Source organism: Bicyclus anynana, chromosome 23, assembly GCF_947172395.1.
Source record: "Bicyclus anynana chromosome 23, ilBicAnyn1.1, whole genome shotgun sequence".
NCBI lineage: Eukaryota > Metazoa > Arthropoda > Insecta > Lepidoptera > Nymphalidae > Bicyclus > Bicyclus anynana.
Genome location: NC_069105.1, coordinates 2,628,364 through 2,651,362, shown reverse-complemented (window position 1 = coordinate 2,651,362; position 22,999 = coordinate 2,628,364). Strand labels below are relative to the sequence as shown.

General features: G+C 35.8%; 1 protein-coding gene across 1 annotated transcript; it reads right to left on the bottom strand.

Moving 5' to 3' along the window:
- Positions 1-203: 203 nt before the first annotated feature.
- Positions 204-22,878, bottom strand: LOC112055295 (centrosomal protein of 97 kDa). Its single transcript, XM_024095329.2, has 16 exons — positions 22,568-22,878; positions 22,324-22,481; positions 21,698-21,842; positions 19,651-19,766; positions 17,803-18,002; positions 16,455-16,538; positions 15,837-15,993; positions 15,136-15,214; positions 14,246-14,428; positions 13,211-13,636; positions 12,570-12,786; positions 11,796-11,917; positions 10,681-10,766; positions 10,109-10,219; positions 9,729-9,817; positions 204-9,106 (listed from the first exon to the last, which is right to left on the bottom strand). The coding sequence occupies exons 1-16, from the start codon at positions 22,569-22,571 to the stop codon at positions 9,001-9,003; spliced, it is 2,283 nt and encodes a 760-aa protein (XP_023951097.2). The 5' UTR covers positions 22,572-22,878; the 3' UTR covers positions 204-9,000.
- Between the last annotated feature and the right edge of the window lie 121 nt (positions 22,879-22,999).

The window sequence follows — 22,999 nt, the reverse complement described above, 5'->3', positions numbered from 1 at the left end:
GTGACCAATTGAAAATCAGGCGCAGTACTGTCTACGGTTGAGTAGGATTATCATTTAGGCGCTCTCTGGGATTTGGCGCCTGGAGCGACTGCTCCGTTCACCGTATGGACGGGCCGGACCTGGACACTGGACGTCCATCGGCTGATAATGATCATGAAAAATTATGAATGCTCTACAGAGTATGTAGTTAAATGAAACAGCAGTTTACTTTTTAAAATGATTTTATAAACCACAATAAATACAGGCTCTAAAGGTAATGACAACAAAATAAGGTGGGTAAAGGTACATTCGCTTTATAATTGAAGTGATCAAGGACGGCAAGTCATTTTTGTAACGTCGTCGACTTTATAATTACTCGGAATTCTTTCGAATTATCTGACATAATATAGTAAAATCATATTGTAGTATAATCAAAAATAATATATTAATTATAATTATATAACTTATTCATCCATAAATTACTTTCACATCTTTTCAGGAATCTAAATGTAAAAACAACAAACTAAATATGTGTCGAAAATTGTATCACCGCAAAAAGGGATTCGACTTTAGTTACTCCAATGAGCGCACACATGCACAATTCTGTGTTTACTTACATTATATATTTGTCTATATAGTTTTTACACTCGGACACACAACTCGACATTGTAGACATTAGGTATCATTTGTTTATATAACCTTCGTTTTTACTATGCGACTAAATGAAATTAAGACAATTAGCCGCTTTTTTTCGCCTCAGTATCGACGTGTTTGACCATATCTAATAGTATAGAATCTTTGAATGAACGCCAAACAAGTAATAATAAAGTCAACGACGATATTGCATACACGTTAGGGCACCGGACAGGACACAACACATTAGAATGTACACACGTCTGACATGACCAGAAAAATAATGGTCGATTCATTCACTCATGTGGCGTGAATATTTTACTCGTATTATATATGACCGTCTCCGTAGGAATACGGTGATAATAGCCTATAAATTTCCTCGATAAATAGGCTATTATATATCACTGAAAGAATTTCTGACATCGGAGTAGTTCCTGAGATTAGCGCGTTCAGGTAAACAAACAAACACTTCAGCTTTATAATATTAGTATAGATTTTTATATTATAAATTTGACCTATAGCAGCAACTGTTTAAAGGAAAATTGATTTTGACTGTGTTATTTTTATGCAAAACTTTAGGTGTAGGTATAAATAGGTAATTCTATTTACGACAATGGGTCAATAGCTTTTTAATATCTCTTGATAGGAGCGATGTGAGGTATCAAAAACTTCCTGTTTTATGGTGGTAGTTCCAATTGCTTCCGAAAGGAAAGGAAGATTTTATATGGGTGATGTAATTTTTTTCACAAAGAACATGTCCCAAAATGGACCTTTATAATTTATAAGCATGTCGATAGTATTTTTACAGATAGAGGATACAAATCGCTTTTTAGAAAAATTTTTTTAGAGTTTTCGGAACCCGCATTAATATAAATATTTTTTTTTTGTTTCGCTCCCTTGTCTACAAAAACGTAGACAATATAGTAAAAGTATTCAAACAACCAATAAAAATAACTGGAATTGAATTAATATCCGGTGTAAGCTGTCAATGTCATGTTGTCAATATGACACAACTTAAAAAACAAAGAAACATTAAATCGTAGACAGAGAAGCATGAATGTGTTGTCAGCTGATGGAAAAATCACATTTTATTAAATTAATTAAAAAAATGGGGGCTCCGGGAAAAATATATTTTTAGGTTTTACGCCCAATATTCTACGTTTTTTTAAGATAAAAATAATTTGTTCCGCTTACTTGACACTCGGAATATAGGCACAGCCTCCATAGAAAATTGGGAAATGTCATTTCCAAATAGCCACTAATTTTAGAACCCCTAATTCTTGAATGAGTAATTACATTGAAAAAGTACCTTAATACCTTTTAATTAACCAAGTAGAATATTTTTCTGGTCAGGTTTCACAATCAATATCACTTACACAATAAACATTTATTACACACCCCACCGTGGTCTATACTCTATACCCACGGTTCAGCCGAACAGAAATACGCAATTGTTACAACAATCTCGTAACATTTTAGAGTGTTAGCAAAATTGTATAAAAACCGACTGATGATCGATTAGTAGAAAAACCGTAAAAAACCCGAGTCGCTATACAGGGTGCTCGGGAGTTTTTCACATAACTTCAACGTGTTGTCAAGTCCACTTATACGAGGCGAACAGTATTTAATAACTAAAAAAAAAAATTATGTTTTCATACAAAGTAATTCAAATAATTCCAACTATCCCATGTGACCCTAGCCTTTATCTATCCTTGCTTATTTTTAAAATACGTTATCGTAGTGGTAAGACTGTCGATATCGACGAGATATTCCAACTGGCATACCGCACTTCACTACTACTTGATGATTTTTATCAATGAATAAGTTTGGCTAGGTATAAATAAGGATGCCATATAAAGGACAAAATTTAAGATCTATTTACAAAATAAATGTTTTTTCACTCCAATTTTAGATCACAGATTCCTTATATATTTTAAATTAATTTTCCCTAAATAATATAACCCTAGAGTTATGGGAACTACTCCCGAGCACCCTGTATAAACCGTAATAAAATAACTAAAAACAATTCTGTTGTATCATAAAAATAATACCTACGATATTTTGTTTTTAAAATGCTACAAACAATTGTTGAAACAATCAAGTTTCCATTCGGCTGGAATACAATACAAATTACAAACACATTTGTGCACCTCCTTATATACTAAGACTCTCGCGCAAGCTTGAAGCGAAGCGCTTGTGATTCGCCTAGCAATTTAGCCAAAATAAAACTTCACAAGACTGGCAAATATGCGAATATTTTTTGTTACTAATGCGAGCTACAGACGAACTGTTCGGTTCAATCGTCTGTATGTAGTGCTCGTCAGTTTTAACTGTACAGTTTTTAAGCTATTTGCATAGCTTTTAAGGGCGGCGACCGAATCAAGAAATTCCGTAACGAAAATAAACCTAACACCCAAGCCGTGCAAGTTAACACATTTCGACGTTATTATATTAAACCAGAGTTTGATTTAAGCTCAACGTAAAGACATTTTTTTTTATTATTTTCTAAAGAAATACTGCATAAATAAAATAAATAAATAATTATAATTGCATAAGTTGATTAAAAAAATCTATGCTATTAATGATTTTGATTGAAATTTAGATTAAAAAATAACTGTAAAGTTAAAACTGAAGGTATGTAGCCCGACTCACATTTAACGTATGACGTAATACGTTTATAACATTAAAAAAAAACCAATATTTTTTACGAGATCTAAAATTGTTCTTCTTTTGATCACATTCCTTTTTCCATCTCCGAATTGGTAGGATGTTATGTGAACTAACAACAAATTAAAATTATCTTAATTATTAATTAATACAGTTTCAGTGTGATCTTGTGAAAATCATATTTTTTTTATAAATTAATTGTCACTGGATTGCTGTTACATTTTATTCTCGCATGGTATTACAAATACCATGTAGGTCTATCTGTATAGTATTGAATTATCTGATTATTATTCTCCATTAAATATTACGACTCATTGCAAATATGCTAGGACGATTTTACAGGACATTATTTAGATTAGATTTCATAAAAAAAAAATATACAATATTAAGATTTAGCGTAGATTCATACACAACCGAAATTTTGCTTATTTTCCGTAAACTGTTACATTGTTTGTATTTATCAAGCAGAGTTTTTTAGAAATTATTATTATTAACAATTTTTATCAACACAATTATATCATATTTAAATCCACGATAGCTTAAATCTCAAAGTTACATAATTTTTAGGGAATTATTACACTTGTTCAGCTACACTTATTAAACAGAATCCGAATGAATAAGTGTAATATATCCCTCATACAGTAGATAATATATAAAAAAAAGAAATAAATTGTTAAAAATGACTAGGGATAACATAGGTACATACAAAATATGATTATTGATTGGTTAGTTATTATTGAATTTTAGTGGTGATGATGAATTTTAATTTTTTGATAATAATTCAGTTTTAATGGCTGAAATATTTTTGTAGAAATACAAACTTTATCAAAATACAAAAATTTATAGAAAAAAAGGAAAAAAAAATAAACGCAAAATATTGGCTACTAAGCACCATATTCTAAAATTTAAAAAAAATACAAAAAATAATAAAGCTTTCAATACAAGACATACATTTCGCTTAAAATAACTTGCACTAAACAAATAAGTTAATATATTAAAATGCACTAATCTTATCAAGATCTAGATTTGCGAGACTCCACAAAATGCTATAATACAATAAAACACTTCTAGAATAAAAATCTAACTTAATTCCTACAAATCTAAAGAAACTTTTGGAGCTATGCTAACTTTTACTAAATATAAAAACTCAACATATTCTACTAAGTCATAACTAAGCAAATTTTGGTACAACATTAATTTTTAACAGACTTCTTACATATAGACATATACTCTAAAGGTCAACGCCCATTACACTGTCATAACTCTTCTCCTTGTATTTTTTTCAACTTCCCTACTAAGAAATTAATTTGTTTCGGAAATCGGGTAATCATCTGATTTTAATGTTTTGAGTACCTATGAAGGTATCCTATGTTTTAAATTATTAAAAATCAGTTTTTTTGGAAGTTTTTGAACTCAAAAACATCGTTTTATGCGACATATCGAATGTTTTGTTCTCAAAATGAACAAAAAATTTAAGGAATGGATTCGTCACTTTTATAGAGAGTCAACCGATTTATTTTTATAATTTTTTTTTTACTTATTACTGCGCCACGATGTTTCGACGTCGATCACGGAATATTGTCTAAGTATCGACATAGTTTATACTAAATTTTATCGATTAATTAAAAATCCTCAGCCATCCCATCCCGCATCTGCGCATGTCTAATAGCGGAAAATTATTATTAAAGGAATAATTATTAAAATTATTCAAGGATACGCGCTAACCTGTGTAGTAGGCGGAGAGCTTAGCTCCCATTCGCACGAGAGTTGTTTTAACGGACGTTAAAAAAAACGTACAGATACAACAAATTCGTTTTTAAAACACAACGTTTTTTTATCGAGCAGTGTTGAATTTTCAATTTTGGGCGTTAGAATTAGACCTTAATTTTTACTTCATATTATTTTAAGCCTTATTACCCATTTTCGGCTCACTGCTGAGCCCGAGTCTCCTCTCAGAATGAGAGGGGTTAGACCAATAGTTCACCACGCTGACCCAATGCGGATTGGCAGACTTCACGCACGCAGAGAATTAAGAAAATTATCTGATGTGCAGGTTTCCTCACGATGTTTTCCTTCACCGTTTGAGACACGTGATATTTAATTTCTTAAAATGCACACAACTGAAAAGTTGGAGGTGCTGCCCCGGACTGGATTCAAACCTACGCCCTCCGGAATCGAAGGCAGAGGTCCTATCCACTGGGCTATCACGTGTCTTTTACCGCCCGTTAAAAAAACTCTCGTGCGAATGTGAGCTTATAGTGTCTGTATATTAAATTGAAAACCTTACATATAAATTAATCTTAAAAATTATTCTTTGTGTATTTACATCAGAAGCTCAGTGATGTCATTCTTGACATTTGTTGACAGAGTCACAATTGTGACGTCATTAAAAAAAAGGAATTTTCGTATAAAGCGTTTCGCGTTTCGTTTGTTATTTAAATTACCAGTATTACATTGAGTTTTATAAATATTTCTTTCGATACCAAATAGGAAACCATTCCTCCGAAACGGCTTGACCAATTTCAGAGAATATATTTTTTTAAATACTTATTTTTTAAATACTGCTGACCCTCATTTTAATCGCCATTTTAGTATTCTTGTATTAATTAATTAAATAAAATGGCAGAATAAAATTTGACAAGTCAAATGTAAAAAAATGCATTTTTGTGTTGGCAAACAAGCTAATGAATAAAAGTATTGTTACAATATACAAAAATAAACGCTATAAAAACAATTAACTAAATCTATGGAAAATTCGTTTCTGAATAAACAACCACGATATCTATGTTAATAATAAAACGCTTAGCAATAAATAAATAACTTAAATAAATAAATAATTTTAAAACTTATAAAATGTGCTTTTTGCTCATATTTACATTTGAGATTAAAAAATATAAAGCTTGAAATTTTCTTTAGGGCCAGCAAAACAGACACGAAATTTTAGGAAAAAATATACACAAAACTGCATTGACCTCTTATAATAAAAGGACGCACAATCATGTAGAATATTTCACTTAAAAACTGGTCAATTTTGTTTTGACAGTTTTAGAATTATTAGTAAAGAAAATTAAACCTAAAGGCCTCTAAATACAGTCCAATATTCAATAAAATCCCAAAGTCAGAGCAAATTCAACTTTAAGGATTGAGTTTAAGGTTGAATTTGCAAATGCGACTACTTGAATTGAGTGCCAAGAAGTTGTGTTTGGCACTCATTGAGTGGGGACGTTTTTGGTCGCTGATTGGGCGTCCACTTTTTAATAGGAGATCGCTGCAAAACTGTCATAGTAATTTAGAAAAACAACAATTTTGGTTCAGAAAAAATACCTACATTTTTTTTTATTTAAGTTTTCTCGTGTCTATTACGCTAGCAGCCTAGTAACTTATTAATAAATGCTGTACAGTGGTGGAATAGGTGTCTCTTTCTGTCGTGAGTAATTTACCATTTGGAAAAAGGAGACAAAGAAGTTTTTTTTTTTAATTTGACAGGCAAAGATTGATGACCATACAGCCTATTTAGTATAAAATAAAACTAAGTAACTACTAATAAGCTAAACCACGTTTATAAATAATGGAAAGTGAGAATTAATTTCACATAACCTTAATCGAGTTTTGTCTTTGGTTTTTCCTACAGATATAATAAAGCCAATCCGGTCTTTCCTAATTTTAAAACATTATTTTGAAAAAATCCAAATTAAAGCTAAATTCTAACCTTAACTTATTCAAATAATTTCAGCTGCTTTGTCTATGCGATGCTCTGGTTTTGTATTTATCATTTTAAATTACGCATATTTTATAAAAAGGATCGAATTTATTGCAAACGACATTTTGAAAATGAGTAAACGCGTTATCAACGTAGTCGACGGGACCGCAATCTTTTCCCTATGACTATCTATTGACATTTATATCACAACTCAGTTGATAACGCGATATCTAGTGAGCGCATTTCATTTTGTCATTTAGGTTGTTTCCTTTCATCATCATCATCATATCAGCCGATGGACGTCCACTGCAGGACATAGGCCTTTTGTAGGGACTTCCAAACATCACGATACTGAGCCACCTGCATCCAGCGAATCCCTGCGACTCGCTTGATGTCGTCAGTCCACCTGGTGGGGGGTCGGCCAACACTGCGCTTACTAGTGCGGGGTCGCCATTCCAGCACTTTGGGACCCCAACGTCCATCGGCTCTTCGCACTATGTGCCCCGCCCATTGCCACTTCAGCTTCGCAACTCGTTGAGCTATGTCGGTGACTTTGGTTCTTCTGCGGATCTCCTCATTTCTGATTCGATCACGCAGAGACACTTCTAACATAGCTCGTTCCATCGCCCGCTGTGTGACTCGGAGCCTTCTTATGAGGCCCATAGTTAGCGACCAAGTGTTTCCTTTATTGCCTCACAACTAAATGCAAGTAGATAACGCTCTATCTACTCAGCGCGTTATCTACTGAGCCGTTTAGGCTAAACGATTGATGGCCCGTTGACTCAGTGACTATAATGATCGACGTAACTATCATGCACAACATTGAATTTATGGTATTCATTTGTTTTTTTAATCTTAATTTTACTTTATGGTCTAAAAGGAGCTAGTAGTAACCACACATTTCTTTAGCTGTCACACACAATACGATAAATAAACCGCAATACCAAAAGGAATTCGGCTTTTGACTACAACACACACACATAACTGTTCGCAAACATAGTTAAAGCTTTTTTTGACGCAGCGTAATTTCGCAATTATTCTTTATAATACAAAAAAGAAACGCGATCACAGATGAATCCATTTGAGGACATACTTGATATGACAGTTTATCATAGACTAAAAGGAGAAACCCGAAATTGGACCCACTCTTCAGAACGATACCGAAATGAAAAATGTACCAAAAGTCTTGTATTTTTTACTAGATTACTCCATTTGAATTTTAGACGAAACAATAATGGCCAACAGGGAAAATAAGCTGATTTCATTATTTTTTACTTGTCAAATTAATGTCAAAACCCTAAAAAAAACTGTCAGTCACAGATAATGCGATGAATTTGATGTCAAACGGATCCGATTAAGTTGCACAAATGTACCTTTAAGAAGTAATTTAGCTGATTTAGCCAATTTTTTGAGCCCAAATTCACATGGAGACTGGGTTTCTCCTTTAGGCCATAAAGGTATATGATTTTTATAGAAACGAATTTGTAATATTCATATTACTCTTACACATTGAACTATAAAGAGATAGATTTGCTGTATTCGCAGAGCTTGTCTCTTTCAGTTATATCACAAGCACTAACGTTGTTGGGTTTTGATATAAATTTTGAAAAAAAAAACTGTGCTGTAGTCCAAACGACTGAAACAAAACTTCTTTCAAAAATAAAAAAGCGCCATCTGTGAGCCTCAGACTGAACTGCATGGCAACAAGTTTTTATAGTGTACAAATAGGGTTAGTTTCAAAGTTCTCAAAGAACGCCATCTACTGGTAGCTCAAAATAACAAACACTGTTTCACTGTGGCTGTACGCTTGATTACAATTTGTCAATTTACTCGAGTCAAGCATGCGTAAAGAAGTTTTACTTCAAAAATTCATGTGTAATACGTGCGACAGAGATTCAGCACTGCAAAGTCAATACGTCTATCTCTTTCTAAAATTCGTTTCGTAATATGCACTGTCGATGTCTAGATTGTCTCTGGATGTGTGAACGCGTTCGAATTATTAGCTAAAATGTAAATGATCATCAGTCGACGACCAGCTCTCGTTCGGTGAGGTCGTCTATACTGGGCTCTTCGATCACCGACTCGGTACGCTCTATGTCTAGAGCATCTACATCGGTTGCTTTTACACTGGAAATATTAATGTTTTTTGGTCAAATATCTTGTCAATAAAACCAAAAGTATGATCATATATTCTATAATCTTTGATTTTGAGCAATATATACTATTATATAGTAACAATTTATCAATTTATTTTTTGAATTTCAATATTTACTATATCAATAAAAAAAAATAATAAACGCTGGGCAGCAAAAATAAGCAAGATGTTCCCCAGACACTCTCTGTCACTAAAAGCTTTTACTAATGGAATTGTAGAACTCTCAGCTAGACCTCGTCTGGATTTAATGATTAGAAAATAATGTTGATGATGATTTTTCTTCATAATCCTTGTTACCACGGCGTTCTACAGGGTTAGGCCTCCCATCTTTTCTTATTGGAGGGGGGATATGGGACTTTGACCTTACACACTCTAATGCAGTTTCATTGGCTGAATATCTTTTACATTATTATTATTACCAAAATAATGTAATGTATAGTGCGACACAAAAGAGTAAAAAACTCGCTGTAGTTTTTTATTAACTTCTAATCTTTTATGTTGCACTATAATAACATTGGCAACCATACCCTTATGACCGGATCACAGCAATGCTGTGGCGGTAGAAACGAATATATATTACTAAATAACACTTACACGAGGTCGTTGAGGAGTGCGGCGGGTGCGGGCGCGGCGGCGGGAATAGCGAGCGATTGCGGTCGCCGCAGCCAGCCGCATCTCTCCTCCTGAAAACACAACAAATTCGAGTCGTATGTAGATGTAGCGGTCCAACTAAGTCTACGTACATATTACTTTTCATGATGATGATGATGACGATAACGCTGACGAAGACGATGAATATTATGGAGATGATGATGATGATGATGATGATGATGATGATGATGGTGATGATGATGATGATGATGATGATGATGATGATGATGATGATGATGATGATGATGATGAAGATGAAGATGAAGATGTTGATGTTGATGATGATGATGATGATGATGATGGTGATGATGATGATATATTACTTGTGGGGTGGTGACAGCGACGATGTCGGTCTGTGTGGCTACAGGCTCGGCGCGGCTCTTATTGCACACGGCGCGTAGAACCTCCTGCATGCAGCCTTGCAACTCCACCACCTAGATACAGTTATAATGTTACATTCACCTACTATAATTACCAAGGCAGAGTACAGAAACCAAGACATTTTATATGTTATCGTTACAACTGTCAAATAGCCAATTGTACCATCGCTAGGGACTTTCAAATAAATCGCAACATCTAGTGTTGTGCAGATGTATTTTGAGACTTCCGCCCTTAGACATTGCATCTTTTTATGTCAAGTACTTTTCGAGTTTTCGTGATGAGTGACCTTTGTATGAAACCGATTCCGTTCAGATGAGTCAAGACACGACACGTCAGACAAATATAACGATAATGCCGTTTCATAATGACAGACCCTTACAATTTACAATACTTTTCTTTTATGTTGTAGTTTACCTAATTAATACAAACATTTTGAGTCTAAAATTTTCGTATTATTGCAATACAATATGATATGTAAAGGATTTTCAGGAGTATGGAGAAAAATAAAGTTTACCTGCGCCTGCAAATTAACACAGGTTTCCGTCAGATGCCTCAAAACTTCCGAATTGTCTTCAGATTCTGACTCCCTGCTTTTTGGGTCTGAAAATAGACATTTGACATAAGTAAGAAAGTGGTGAAAATTATGTTTAGACTTTTGGACACTTATCAGAATGTGGTGAAACCGGCAATTAGTACGCATGTTAAGCCGTCAGCCCAGTCAGGGTCATTATTAGAAAGTTATCACCATAAGAATGCCAAACAGTACTGAAGCAGCGTACTGGATCAAGTTGCAAATTTCTCTTAGAGGAGACAAACGCTTAAAAGAGAATGCCCTTCCCTGCCCAGGCGTAGACCCGTTACCCGGCAATTTAATTATATCTAAAAATATCTTGATAATTCAACTTTTATAATGGAACCATTACTTGATCAAAAAGTTTGCTACAATGTTTTACGATTTTTAATTTATCTTTAATTTGTCCACAACGGTTTGTTATGCTTGTTGGTAACAGAAAAAATCTATACTAATATTATAAAGATGAAGAGCGCGCTAATCTCAAGAACTACTGGTCCGATTTGAAAAATTCTTTCAGTGTTAAATAGCCTATTTATCATCAATCCATCACACCTCACACCTCTGTACTGCGCGGACGAAGGCTCAAGTTACGCAGTTAGCAGATAGCGAAAATCATTCTGCAGCATGAAGAGCTTCTTCTACAGCGCGTTAACGGGCTGCATCTGAAACTGCTGGATGTTTTGCTGGTTCTTCCGACAGAGGTCGGCTGGTTCTTCCGAGGATGATATATTTCTGCGTAGGAAAGTATACTTTACCAATATTCTGCAGCGTGGAGATCTTCTTCCACGGCGCGTTGATGGCCTGCATCTGAAACTGCTGGATGTTCTGCTGGTTCTTCTGACCTTGAGACCAGACTAGTCCAGGATCTAAGAATGATATGTTTCTGCGTACGGGAGGAAACGACCAATATTCTGCAGCGTGGAGACCTTCTTCCAGAGCGCGTTGACGGCTTGCATCTGAAACTGCTGGATATTCTGCTGGTTCTGCTAACCTTGAGGCCAGTCTAGTCCAGGATCTGAGGGTGGTATATTTCTGCATACGGGAGGAAACTTTACCAATATTCTGCAGCGTGGAGACCTTCTTCCACAGCGCGTTGATGGCCTGCATCTGCAGCTGCTGGATCTTCCTCTCACTCTCCAGCGCTGCTTTCGTCGCCTCCATATCGCAAGTTAGCCGTCTGAGACAATTTTTGTATCAATACATATAAATATAGCCATGATAGCTCAGTGGATATGATCTTTGCCTTCAATTCGGAGGGTGAAGGTCCGAATCCGGTTCGCAACCTTCAACTTTTCAGTTGTGTGCAATTTCAGAAATTAAATATCACATGTCTCCAACGGTGAAGGAAAAACATCGTGAGGAAACCTGCATACCTGAGAATTTTCCTAATTTTCAGTTATTCACAAATCCCTCGGATACCATCAATTTTTTCGCGATGAAAAGTAGCCTATGTGTTAATCCAGACTATAATCAATCTCTCCTTCAAATTTTAGATAATTCGGTTCAGTAGCCGAGGCGTAAAAGAGTAACCAACATCAAAATCATCACGTTTTCGCCAATCTCAGGAATCCATGGATTTTTTCAGGATAAAAAGTAGCCTATGTGTTAATCCAGAGTGTTAATCTATTTCCATTCCAAATTTCAGTTAAATCACTTCAGTAGTAGCGGCGTTAATGAGTAACAAACATCCAAACAAACTTTCAAACAATTAATAGGATGGTTTAAATGTCAAGTTGATACCTCCAAGCTTTCCCAAAATAAAGGGCCTTGACAGACAGACGGACTACAAAAAAAGAGACAAGGACTAGAGATAGATAAGAGAAACTCACTGTATATGTTGCCTCGCCCTCGCCGCCTGAATAGCATGTAGGATCCTCAAGGTATCCTTATTCAGGTTTCTGCTGCGGTATCCCCTCCACATCTTCTGTATGGTGACGGCCGCCATCGTCTCCACGCTCATCTTTTTCTGCCGCCTCTGGTTTGATGCGAGTTTTATCACTTCCAACTTATCCGGGTCTACTTGGTCAGTGTTCTCTTTTGTTAAACCTTTAAAGAAAACAGTGGACTATTTTTTAGGATTTCGTACCCGAAGGGTAAAAGCCTACTACTAAGACTGCTGTTCCTGTTGTTGATAGTCAGATAGTCAGATAGTTGAAATTGTCATAGATGACATATTTCTGTTGCCGCTATATAACAGCAAATACTAAAAAAACAGAGTACAATAAATATTTAAGGGGACAAAGAACAGACACGATTTTATCGATTTTTTGCAGTTTTTATCGACAATGGTAAAGAACACTTCGTGCGCGATTTTTATTAAAACTACAGTTGAAAGGGTTTCATAATTCAAAGCGTTAATCAATGGACTGTCCAATACAATGCGTTTTACCAAACAAGCAAACTTCAGCTTTAAAAATATTAAACATAGATTAAGTAAATGAACAATATAGAAAATTTTCAATCAACTTACCATTAATTTTCTTATCAACTTCAATTTTCGATAGACTCCCCTTGCGTTCGATTTTGGACTTTAACTTAGGGGATGAAGTTGCACTTTTGGTTAACTTGGGCGATCCTTTCAAGTTCTTGCTAACCGACTTTCTTTCTTCATTCACACTGCTATTCGAGGATTGGGATGACGTGTTTGAGACATTCGCGGAATTTGTTTTTGGTATAGTTTTCTGTATATCGAATATCGGGTCTTGATAGTCAGGACTCATTAGGGACTCGGGTACTGGCACCATTTTGGAAGCGGCTTCCAGCGAATGGTTTATCGCCTTCGGTTGTTGTAATTGTGATAACTGTTGTGGCTGTTGTGGTAACTGTTGTGGTAGCTGAGATAACTGTTGTGGTATTTGTGATAGCTGTTGAAGTTGTTGAGGTTGTATTTGTTGTTCTGAAAGTAAAACATTAAGCCACTTGAAATGTTGAACTAGTGCTGGCAAACTTATTTGATTTTGAATGAAATATTTCTATCTCTCTCTGTCTAACATTAGCTATATTGTAGTCATTGAGAGAGATAGACATGAATTTGAAACTGATACTGTCGAGTTATAAAGACATGACCTCTTTTTTTAATTTGCCCCAAATAACATTCGGGGACATGAAAAAATCGTTGACCATTTAGCCTGTTCAGTAATGTGAAGATAACCTTTTCTGGTCTGAAATGTAACATTATAGTGTTTTTCAGATAGCATGGGTACAGTTACAGTTCGTTTTTTTTTATTATTTACAAATTAGCCCTTGACTACAATCTCACCTGATGGTAAGTGATGACGAAAGCGGGCTAATTTGTTAGGAGGAGGATTTCAATCCACACACCTTTCGGTTTCTACTCGACATCGTACCGGAATGCTAAATCGCTTGGCGGTACGTCTTTGTCGGTTTGTTTCACTATTGAAAGTTTGCCGCGATTCACGACAATAGTACGTATTATGAACGTCATAAGGCAACTCACCGTACCCATGCTATCTGAAAAACACTTTGACACTATGATAATTTTTACCTGTGATTCTATCTTGTCTATGGGAGTGCTGGGGGCTGTCGAAGGTGGACGGAGGCGTGGGCAGCTCCCCGGAACAGGACATGGACATCATGTGAGACTGTGCACCGGTTTTGTGAATACCGCCGTGGAAACTTGAACTGAGTCGGTCTGGAGATCTGCCCATGTTTCTTTGGGACATTCTCGCTGAAAATGTTAAATCATTTATAACTAACTAGAGGACGCACCATGGTTTTACCAGTGTACGAGTTGTTCCCTTTCCCATAATAATATATTGATAAAGTATAACATTGATATAGTATAGCTATTACCCAGGACTTCGTCTACGTAAAATTTTACAGTTTGTACAATTTTTTTCCCAAATAACAGCCAAAAAGTTAGTAGTTTTTGCGTGAAAGAGTTCATACCATCATTACAATCAGTTTTTGCACGAACCATGGTTTCTTTCGGTCGCCCAAGGCTTTGTCTGTGTGAAATTGCGTATATCACAATTCCTTTGGGAAACCTGAATTTTTGCGGGATAAAAAGTAGCCTATGTATTTCAAAATTCAGCTAATTCGGTCCAGTAGTCGCGACGTGACAGAGAAACAAACATTCATACCATCAAAATCATCAGTTTTTCGCAAACGCGTTTTCTGCACTTGGCCACTACCAAGTGCAGAAAGGCCCAGGAATGACGAAAAAGGCTAAACTGACACAATCCCATGCATAATTTCGGTACTAAGTACTTTACGCAAATTTAGCGATCATAGCCAAGAGGTAAGACTTTCAGACTCAGAACGTTAGCCAAGAATACATGTGTTCCCGTTTACCGTCGGGGTCCGTGATTTTGGATACTGTTTATTTCTTGTTTTCTATGACTCACAGCTAGAACATAGTTTGATGACACTCACATTGCATCCTGGGAGACTGTATCCTGGACTTCACCGGACTGTGGTTCTGATCCTTGAGCTGCTGTTGATGGTGCTGAGCCTACAGACAAATTGTTTATTTCAGCAAAAGTATTGTTACACATGTCTCTCATGAGCCGTGATAGCCCAGTGGATATGACCTCTGCCTCCGATTCCGGAGGGTGTGGGTTCGAATCCTGTCTCGGGCATGCACCTCCAACTTATCAGTTCAAACGATGAAGGAAAAACATAGTGAGGAAACCTGCATACCAAAGAATTTTCTTAATTCTCTGCGTGTGTAAAGTCTGCCAATTCGCATTGGGCCACGTGGTGGGCTATTGGCCTAACCCTCTCATTCTAAGAGGAGACTCGAGCTCAGCAGTGAGCCGAATATAGGTTGATGATAATGATGATTGTTACACAGATGGACTCAGATTTGTATCATAACATCATATAAGTTTTTGGTAATGGCAATGTTAAGTTATATAGTAGCTAGTTACTTGAGACCTTACTCTGCTGAGAATAAGACACAGTTTCCTTTGCAACTCCATCTCGAGGCGAGATATTCGTATAACTCCCTTTGCTGGTGAAGTTACTTGAGACCTTACCTTGCTGGGAATAAAGCAGTGTTTCCTGTGATACTCAGTCTCAAGGCGAGATATTCGTATAACTCCCTCTATTGGCCATGTTACTTGAGACCTTACCTTACTGAGAATAAGGCGCAGTTTCCTCTGATCCTCCGTCTCTAACGCGTCAGCGGTTAGAGGACACGTGGAGGCCAAATATTCGCACAACTCCCTGTGTTGGCCCGGGTGGAAATGTCTGCCTTTGCCTTGGCTGTATAGCCATTCTGCTTTGAGGCTGAAAACAATATACAGAAACTAACCTATAAACGTTAGAGTGAGTTTGTATATCTGTCTATTTTCAGCTTTACCGCTCAATCTATCTAGATAAAAGGATAATTTAAAAAAACAAACTTCTAACTTACTTGACTTTATATCTCTGTGTTTCTGATACCGATAAATGGTTAACATTTATTGTCAAAATTATTAAAATTTAAGAATCAATGTTTTTTCATCTCTCACAAAGTTAATTTTATTCATAAAATGTTGAGCATTTTTCTGACAGAAAAACTCTTTGCCAAGATTTTAAAAAATACCGTTCGTTTTAAGACGGAAAGGTTTTATATTACATTACAACACACGTGCGTAATGAGATACATTGCTATATTAAAATCGGTGAAATAAACGATACTTTACGGGCGAATATGTTTTAAAACTAATTTATTATATACATTACAACAACTAAATGTGACAACTCACCTCTCTATGGCGCTGACGATAAACCCATCTATAGACTTGACACTCATGATCCAATTCAGAACAAACGGACGGTAATCAAACCCTCTGAGTGGTGAATTAAGGGGAAACAATTAATAAATCACAAAACACCTATATTATTTTAATTTAAGGGCAGTAATCCAATTTCTGATTCAATTCCATTATCAGGTGACATCTTCAATTTCTTTAACTCAATATCTTTACATGCTATGCTTGAAGTTTCTCTGCATGATCGAATTACAAATTACGAGATCAGCAGAAGAACCAAAGCTGAAGTGGCAATGGGCGGGGCACGTAGTTCAACGAGCAGATGGACGGTACAAGGTTCCCAAATGGCTGCAGTGGCAAGCCAACACCAGAAAGTTCAGTGTTGGTCAACCCCCCATAGTCGATTCAGGACATCAAGTGAGTTGCATGGAGCTGCTCTGTCCATCAGCTGCTAATGATGATGATGATGATGCATTCTAACCAAGTAATATTTTGCAAACAGTGTCCGAAACCGTATAGATATCTTCAGTGACTCAATTAGTAGTATTATGACTAAGTTTCCTTGAATATTGTTGATTGATTACTTCTTCACATTTGTTTTTTCTTTATCTTTTTGTTTGTTTGTCTTTTGTCTTTTAATTTAGAGTAAGTTTGCTTCGAGTAGGCGCAATTTGAGTCGTGATAGCCCAGTGGATATGACCTGTCTCTGATTCCGGAGGATGTGGGTTTGAGTCCGGTCCGGGGCATGCACCTCCAACTTTTCAGTTGTGTGCATTTTAAGAAATTAAATATTACGCGTCACAAACGGTGAAGGAAAAACATCGTGAGGAAACCTGCATACCAGAGATTTTTCTTAATTCTCTGCGTGTGTGAAGTCTGCCAATCCGCATTGGGCCAACGTGGTGTACTATTGGCCTAACCTAACCCCTCTCATTCTAAGAGGAAACTCGAGCTCAGCAGTGAGCCGAATATGGGTTAATAATGATGAAGGCACAATTACATGAGGATGAATAGAAACTATTTTTGATATATATGTTAGGTTACGATATTGTGCCAGTTTTGCAAACCAATAAATAAAATAAAAATAGCCTTTATTCTCTGATTGCTCTGATATACCTTATACTATTACTTAATTTATATACTAGAGCAATCAGGTTGTCCTTCCACATAGGCCTCCTCCAGACTTTTCCACTCTACTCGATCTCTGGCCTTTCCTCGCCATCCTTTCGGCAGGTTATCCTCCCATCTCTTATGTGGTCGCCCTTGCTTCCTTTTCCCATCTCTGGGGTACCAATAAATAAAAATAAAAAAAATAAAAAATAGTAACAGTAGTAAAGGATACAGTTTGTCCTTCCCCGCCATGGCCACGCAGGGGTTTCCCTGCACGGAGAAGCTGTCGAGGGCGTGCAGCTGCACCAGGTGCGACACCTCGTTGAGGTCGGAGATGTTGTTGTGCGCCAGCTGCAGCTGCGCCAGCGTGGTGGGCACGTACCGCTCGCACTGCCGCAGGTCCTGGATGCGGTTGCGCTCCAGGTTCAGGTGCTGGAAGGTCGATCACCATTACCAGCTAACGGCCATTAAAAGACCAGCGGCCTTATTATTAGATTACAAGCCCTTGAACAAAAACGACCCAACGTGAATAACGCTTAAAAGGCTGTTACTATATCAGAAAATAACTTTGAACACTATGCTGTCATTTCTGAGCGGTACAGTGGTGAGTACGCGAGTGAATTTCTCAGGTACAAATGATGAATTACGACTAATTATAATGGGGATGATGACTAGGTTTGAATATATTGATTTTTATGATACATTCAGGTAAATAAGGTCAATGTTAACTAATTTATACATAAAAAGCAAAGATTGTCTGGATATTTGCAAAATAAATAAGATTATAAAATTTCAAAATCCATTATTTTTTTTTTATCGTAATTAGATGAAAATTCATACAGTTTTAGCTTCCTTACATTAAATGTGACAATTTTACAATAAATGAACTATAAACATAAACGCACAAATAACAAAGATATTAATAATTTTGTTTGAACGCCCATACAAATTTAACGATCAGCGAGCCAACAACGTCACTAAATCGTGCCATTTTGTATGGAGCGTTTTTCAGGGAACCGCGACAGCGCCGCAAATCTGACCCTTTAAATCCCTGTAGCTCCGAAAGTAATGATCGCAGATACCCTGTTCCTTTTACACAATTGCTTTGCTATTAATATACTCTTAATTTATATACAATTTAAAAAACTGTCATCATCCCTTTGTTATAGTGTTAAAGATGATTAAAAATAAATGTCGAAAATCCTAGTGCCGTACTAAAATGGTGGTGCAGGAAGTCAGAACAAACTTTTAATTGTCGACAATTGCAGAAGCAAAATAGGTAATTTATTACTGTACGGCATTTGTGCAATTCGTTTTGTACACATATACAGATACTTTACCCGAAAACGCCGTACATATTTCCAGCGCAGGAGTCAAAATATGAGGGTCGCACGCCTTAGTCTTCAAGCGTTATTCACGTTTGGGTCATTTCACATGTAATTTTTGTTCAAGGGCTTGGACAAAAATTACATGTGAAAACAGGAAGGGGTGTGGATTTTTATCCTCCTCCTTACAAGTTGGCCCGCTTCCATCTTAAATTGCATCATTACTTTTTATCAAGTGAGATTGTAGTTAAGGGCTAACTTGTAAAGAATATAAAGTAAGATGAAACACACCCCTTTCGGTTAATATACGACATAGTGCCGGAACGCTAAATCGCTTGGCGGTACGTCATTGCCGGTAGAGTGGTAACTAGCCACGGCCAGAGCTCACCAACCAGACCTGGACTAATTAAGAAGCCCAGCCGGGAATTGAACCCAGGAATCGTCTTGTAAATCCACTGTGCATACCACTGCGCCAAGGAAGCCGTCTTTAAGCATAAACAAATTTGTCTAAGTGTAAAATGGTAGTATAAAACTGAGTCACTGGCAGAGATCTCTTATAGAGATAAGTGTTTCCTTGTCCACTGTTTTTCTTTTTACTTTTGTGTGTGACTAATATTGGTACTAAATAAATTAAAAAAAAAAAAATATGTACATACAAAATATCCTCCATCTAGAAAGTCAATTAAATATCTCACATACATCCATGGAAGCTGCAGCGCGGTAATTGAGGTAAAAAAAAAATCAACGGTTTTTACCTTTAGATTCTTCAGATATGATATATCAGATATGAAAGATATCTGATTGTTGGACAGATCCAAATGCTCTAAGTGTATGTTGTGGTTGAGGTGTTCTATCGACTTTATGTTGTTACCTGCAAACAAAAACATTATATACTCAGAAGCACAAATATCCGCCCACTTTAATATGACGCGACTATATAAGTGGGCGGATAATTGTGCCTCTGAGCATATTTATCTAGCCCCGTGGTATAAAACGCGAGATTATGGGGATAAAATATAGCCTATGTCACTCGCAAATAACGTGGCTTACTAGTGGTAAAGGAATTTTCATAATTGGTTTAGTAGATCCAGAGATTACCCCTTACAACACTAATAAATGTATCCTACAGGATACATTTAATAGTATGACATAAGAAAATCACTTTAGGAGGTATAACTGACATACCTCCTAAAGTGTTTTTCAGATTGCATGGGTATAGTGACAGTTGCCTGTATACATACTGTCACCTGCACCATCCTACATGAAACGAACTGTAAGCAAGACAAATATCTTAACATTCCGTGGATTCACTGTGTCATATTATATTCCAGACAATTTATATGAAATTATTCTAATGAATCATTTAAAAAGAAAAGTAATTTATAAAATCCTGAATAACACAATTTAACATTAATTTTAAATTAATCTTATATACTATTTAGGGCCTATATATAAGTAACTTTTGAGAAAATTGTAGACATACAAACATATATATTATATATAGGTCAGAAATAGAACTACATTGAAAATCCTACATAGACACACATAGTATTGTTACTAAGAGTGCATAAGATATGGGTAATCTACTGTAAACAGAGTAGGTAATAAATTAACTAGAAGGTCAAACTGCATGCAATCGCAGAATAAATCCATTGTTTTGCTTCCTTCATTAGTATTGCAAATGTCATACATGTTCATTGGGAGATGATTTACTGTGACAAACTCACCAACAACAAATATACATTACATTACTCAATTAAATGTATTATGTACTTGCTAATGGTATTTAAACCTATCTATATAGTATTAATGTCTTTGAATGTTGACAACAAGTAGGGTTTTTAATATTGTTAGATTTGTATTATTATTTATTATGATAATAATAATTAATCATCATCAATTAATAAAATTATTTATTTTCTCTTTGTGGGTGAAAGAGGCAGAACTGCAAAATCTCTCTATTATAAACTGCTTAAAGACCTGGGCCTATCTAGAACTGCAGCAAGATCTATATTAGAATGCATATCCAGAGCAGCTGCAGCAGCATCATCAACATTATTGCATAACTTTGACAAGGCATGTGATAGCCCAGTGTATATGACCTCTCCCTCCGATTCCGGAGGGTGTGGGTTTGAATCCGGTCTGGGGCATGTACCTCCAACTATTTAGTTGTGTGCATTTTAAAGAATTAAATATCACGTGTCTCAAACGGTGAAGGAAAATTGGATAGAAGCAGGCGTTACTTTGCGGAAGTTCATCATGATTATATAATGATTTGTTTATTTTGCTATCATCCGCGAAAAGTCAACGAACCCATGCGACAACGTCACCCAGGTCCGACAAAATACTCTCTACGTTAGTTTCACCCCAAAACCGGAGCATCCTCAGGAGATGTTGACTCTAGAACGTGCAATTGCACATTGTAGAGTTGCATGGGTTCGTCGACTTTTCGCAGATGATAGCAAAATAAATAAATCATTATATAATGGTGAAGGAAAACATTGTGAGGAAACCTGCATACCAAACAATTTTCTTCATTCTCTGCGTGTGGGAAGTCTGCCAATCTGCATTGGGCCAGCATGGTGGACTATTGGCCCAACCCCTCTCATTCTGAGAGGAGACTTGAGCTAATATGGGTTAATAACGATTTGAGGCTTTTGACACTTGGAGCGTGAGCGTGAGTTTAGCAAACCATCTACTCCTAATTTCATATATTTATTTGTATATATTTTTGTTAACCCAGAAGGTCTTTTAGGCGACACTGTTATTATATTTCTTTTTAGGACAATTTCGACAACATACCAGCAAGTTTTAGCACTTTGAGATATATCAAGTCCTTCAGTCCCTCAATCTGCAGGACGCCATTGTTGTTGAGCGCCAGGATGCGGATATTGGTCAACCTGGAGACCCCGTGCATTCGCATGAGGAAATTGTTGCATATTGACAACTGGAACAAACAACATTCACCATTACCTAGTAGATGATCTGTGTTTCTGATCAAGTGATATTTATTTTTTACAAATTGTGAGATTTGGGGAAACACATGGACTTTTCAGGTATTAAAAACCAGCCTGTGTGTTGCTCAGTAACTTGATAATAATAATAAATTAAAAAAGAAATTCTTAATGGAAATCAGTTTCTCCTCATTGAATCACTGTTAATAAATAATAATATTTTTATTTAAGTATATAGTTTTTTGAATTTATTTATTTACTTCTTTGCCATGTCTATTTAAATTATCGTATGATTATTGCTGCCCTGATACTAGTTTTAAGTTTTTCTTTAAATATTTGAATTTTTATGTTTCTATGATGTCGTACTGCTAAGGAAGCTCCGATTTGCTTTTTAATCTCATAAATGTCGACCTCTTTCGTATTATAGAATATTAATTTGAATTATTCCGAAATTACAGAAGAAACTTGGCTTACATTCTCGACACGATTGTAGGAGTCGATATTGTCCAGCCGCTGAAGTTCATTGTGATCGAGGATTAAGTTTATGATCGTTTTAGCTTCCTCTCCAGGAGCTTTCTCCACTTTCTTCAATCCACGCCTTGATAAATCCAGAGTATCATTATTTGGGTTGTCTGCAATAAATACGTCATATTATATTAAATCTTAGTTATCTCTTAATTTACTGGATCCCTGCTAAACAAGTAAAATCGAGTCTCACCCATTTTTCAATACAATTTCAGCATAATTTTAAATTAAAAACACAAACACTTCACAGTTTCTTCACAAAAATCAACATTTTTGATTTTATAATTAACGTTCAAAATCACGACACCAAAACAAACAAGTTGTCAATTTATTAATTAAATTTTGAGTTTAATTACTATAGCGCTTATTCATTTTTATGTTTTAAGTATTAATGGAAAAGTATATAAATTATGTACTATTTAATTTCTTTTATACGAAAAGTTTAATACGCCACGCCTTTTTTAAAAGCTTTTACAACATTTTAATTACCGTTTCGGAACTGTTCGAAAATTGACATTTTGTTTGACATTTTTGACATCCATTGATTGAGGTGACGTAATTTTTTCACAGACTACTGTAAAGTGTAAATCGTCATCCGCATCAATCGGAAATTATACAAAACTTA

Excerpts from the sequence above, each read along its gene's own strand:
- LOC112055295 (XM_024095329.2), bottom strand. Across the intron at positions 19,767-21,697 it reads CAAAGTGCTAAAACTTGCTG|GTAACAACATAAAGTCGATA; the intron begins GTATGTTGTCGA and ends TTTTGTTTGCAG. Across the intron at positions 15,215-15,836 it reads TGCGCCTTATTCTCAGTAAG|GCTCAGCACCATCAACAGCA; the intron begins GTAAGGTCTCAA and ends ATTTGTCTGTAG.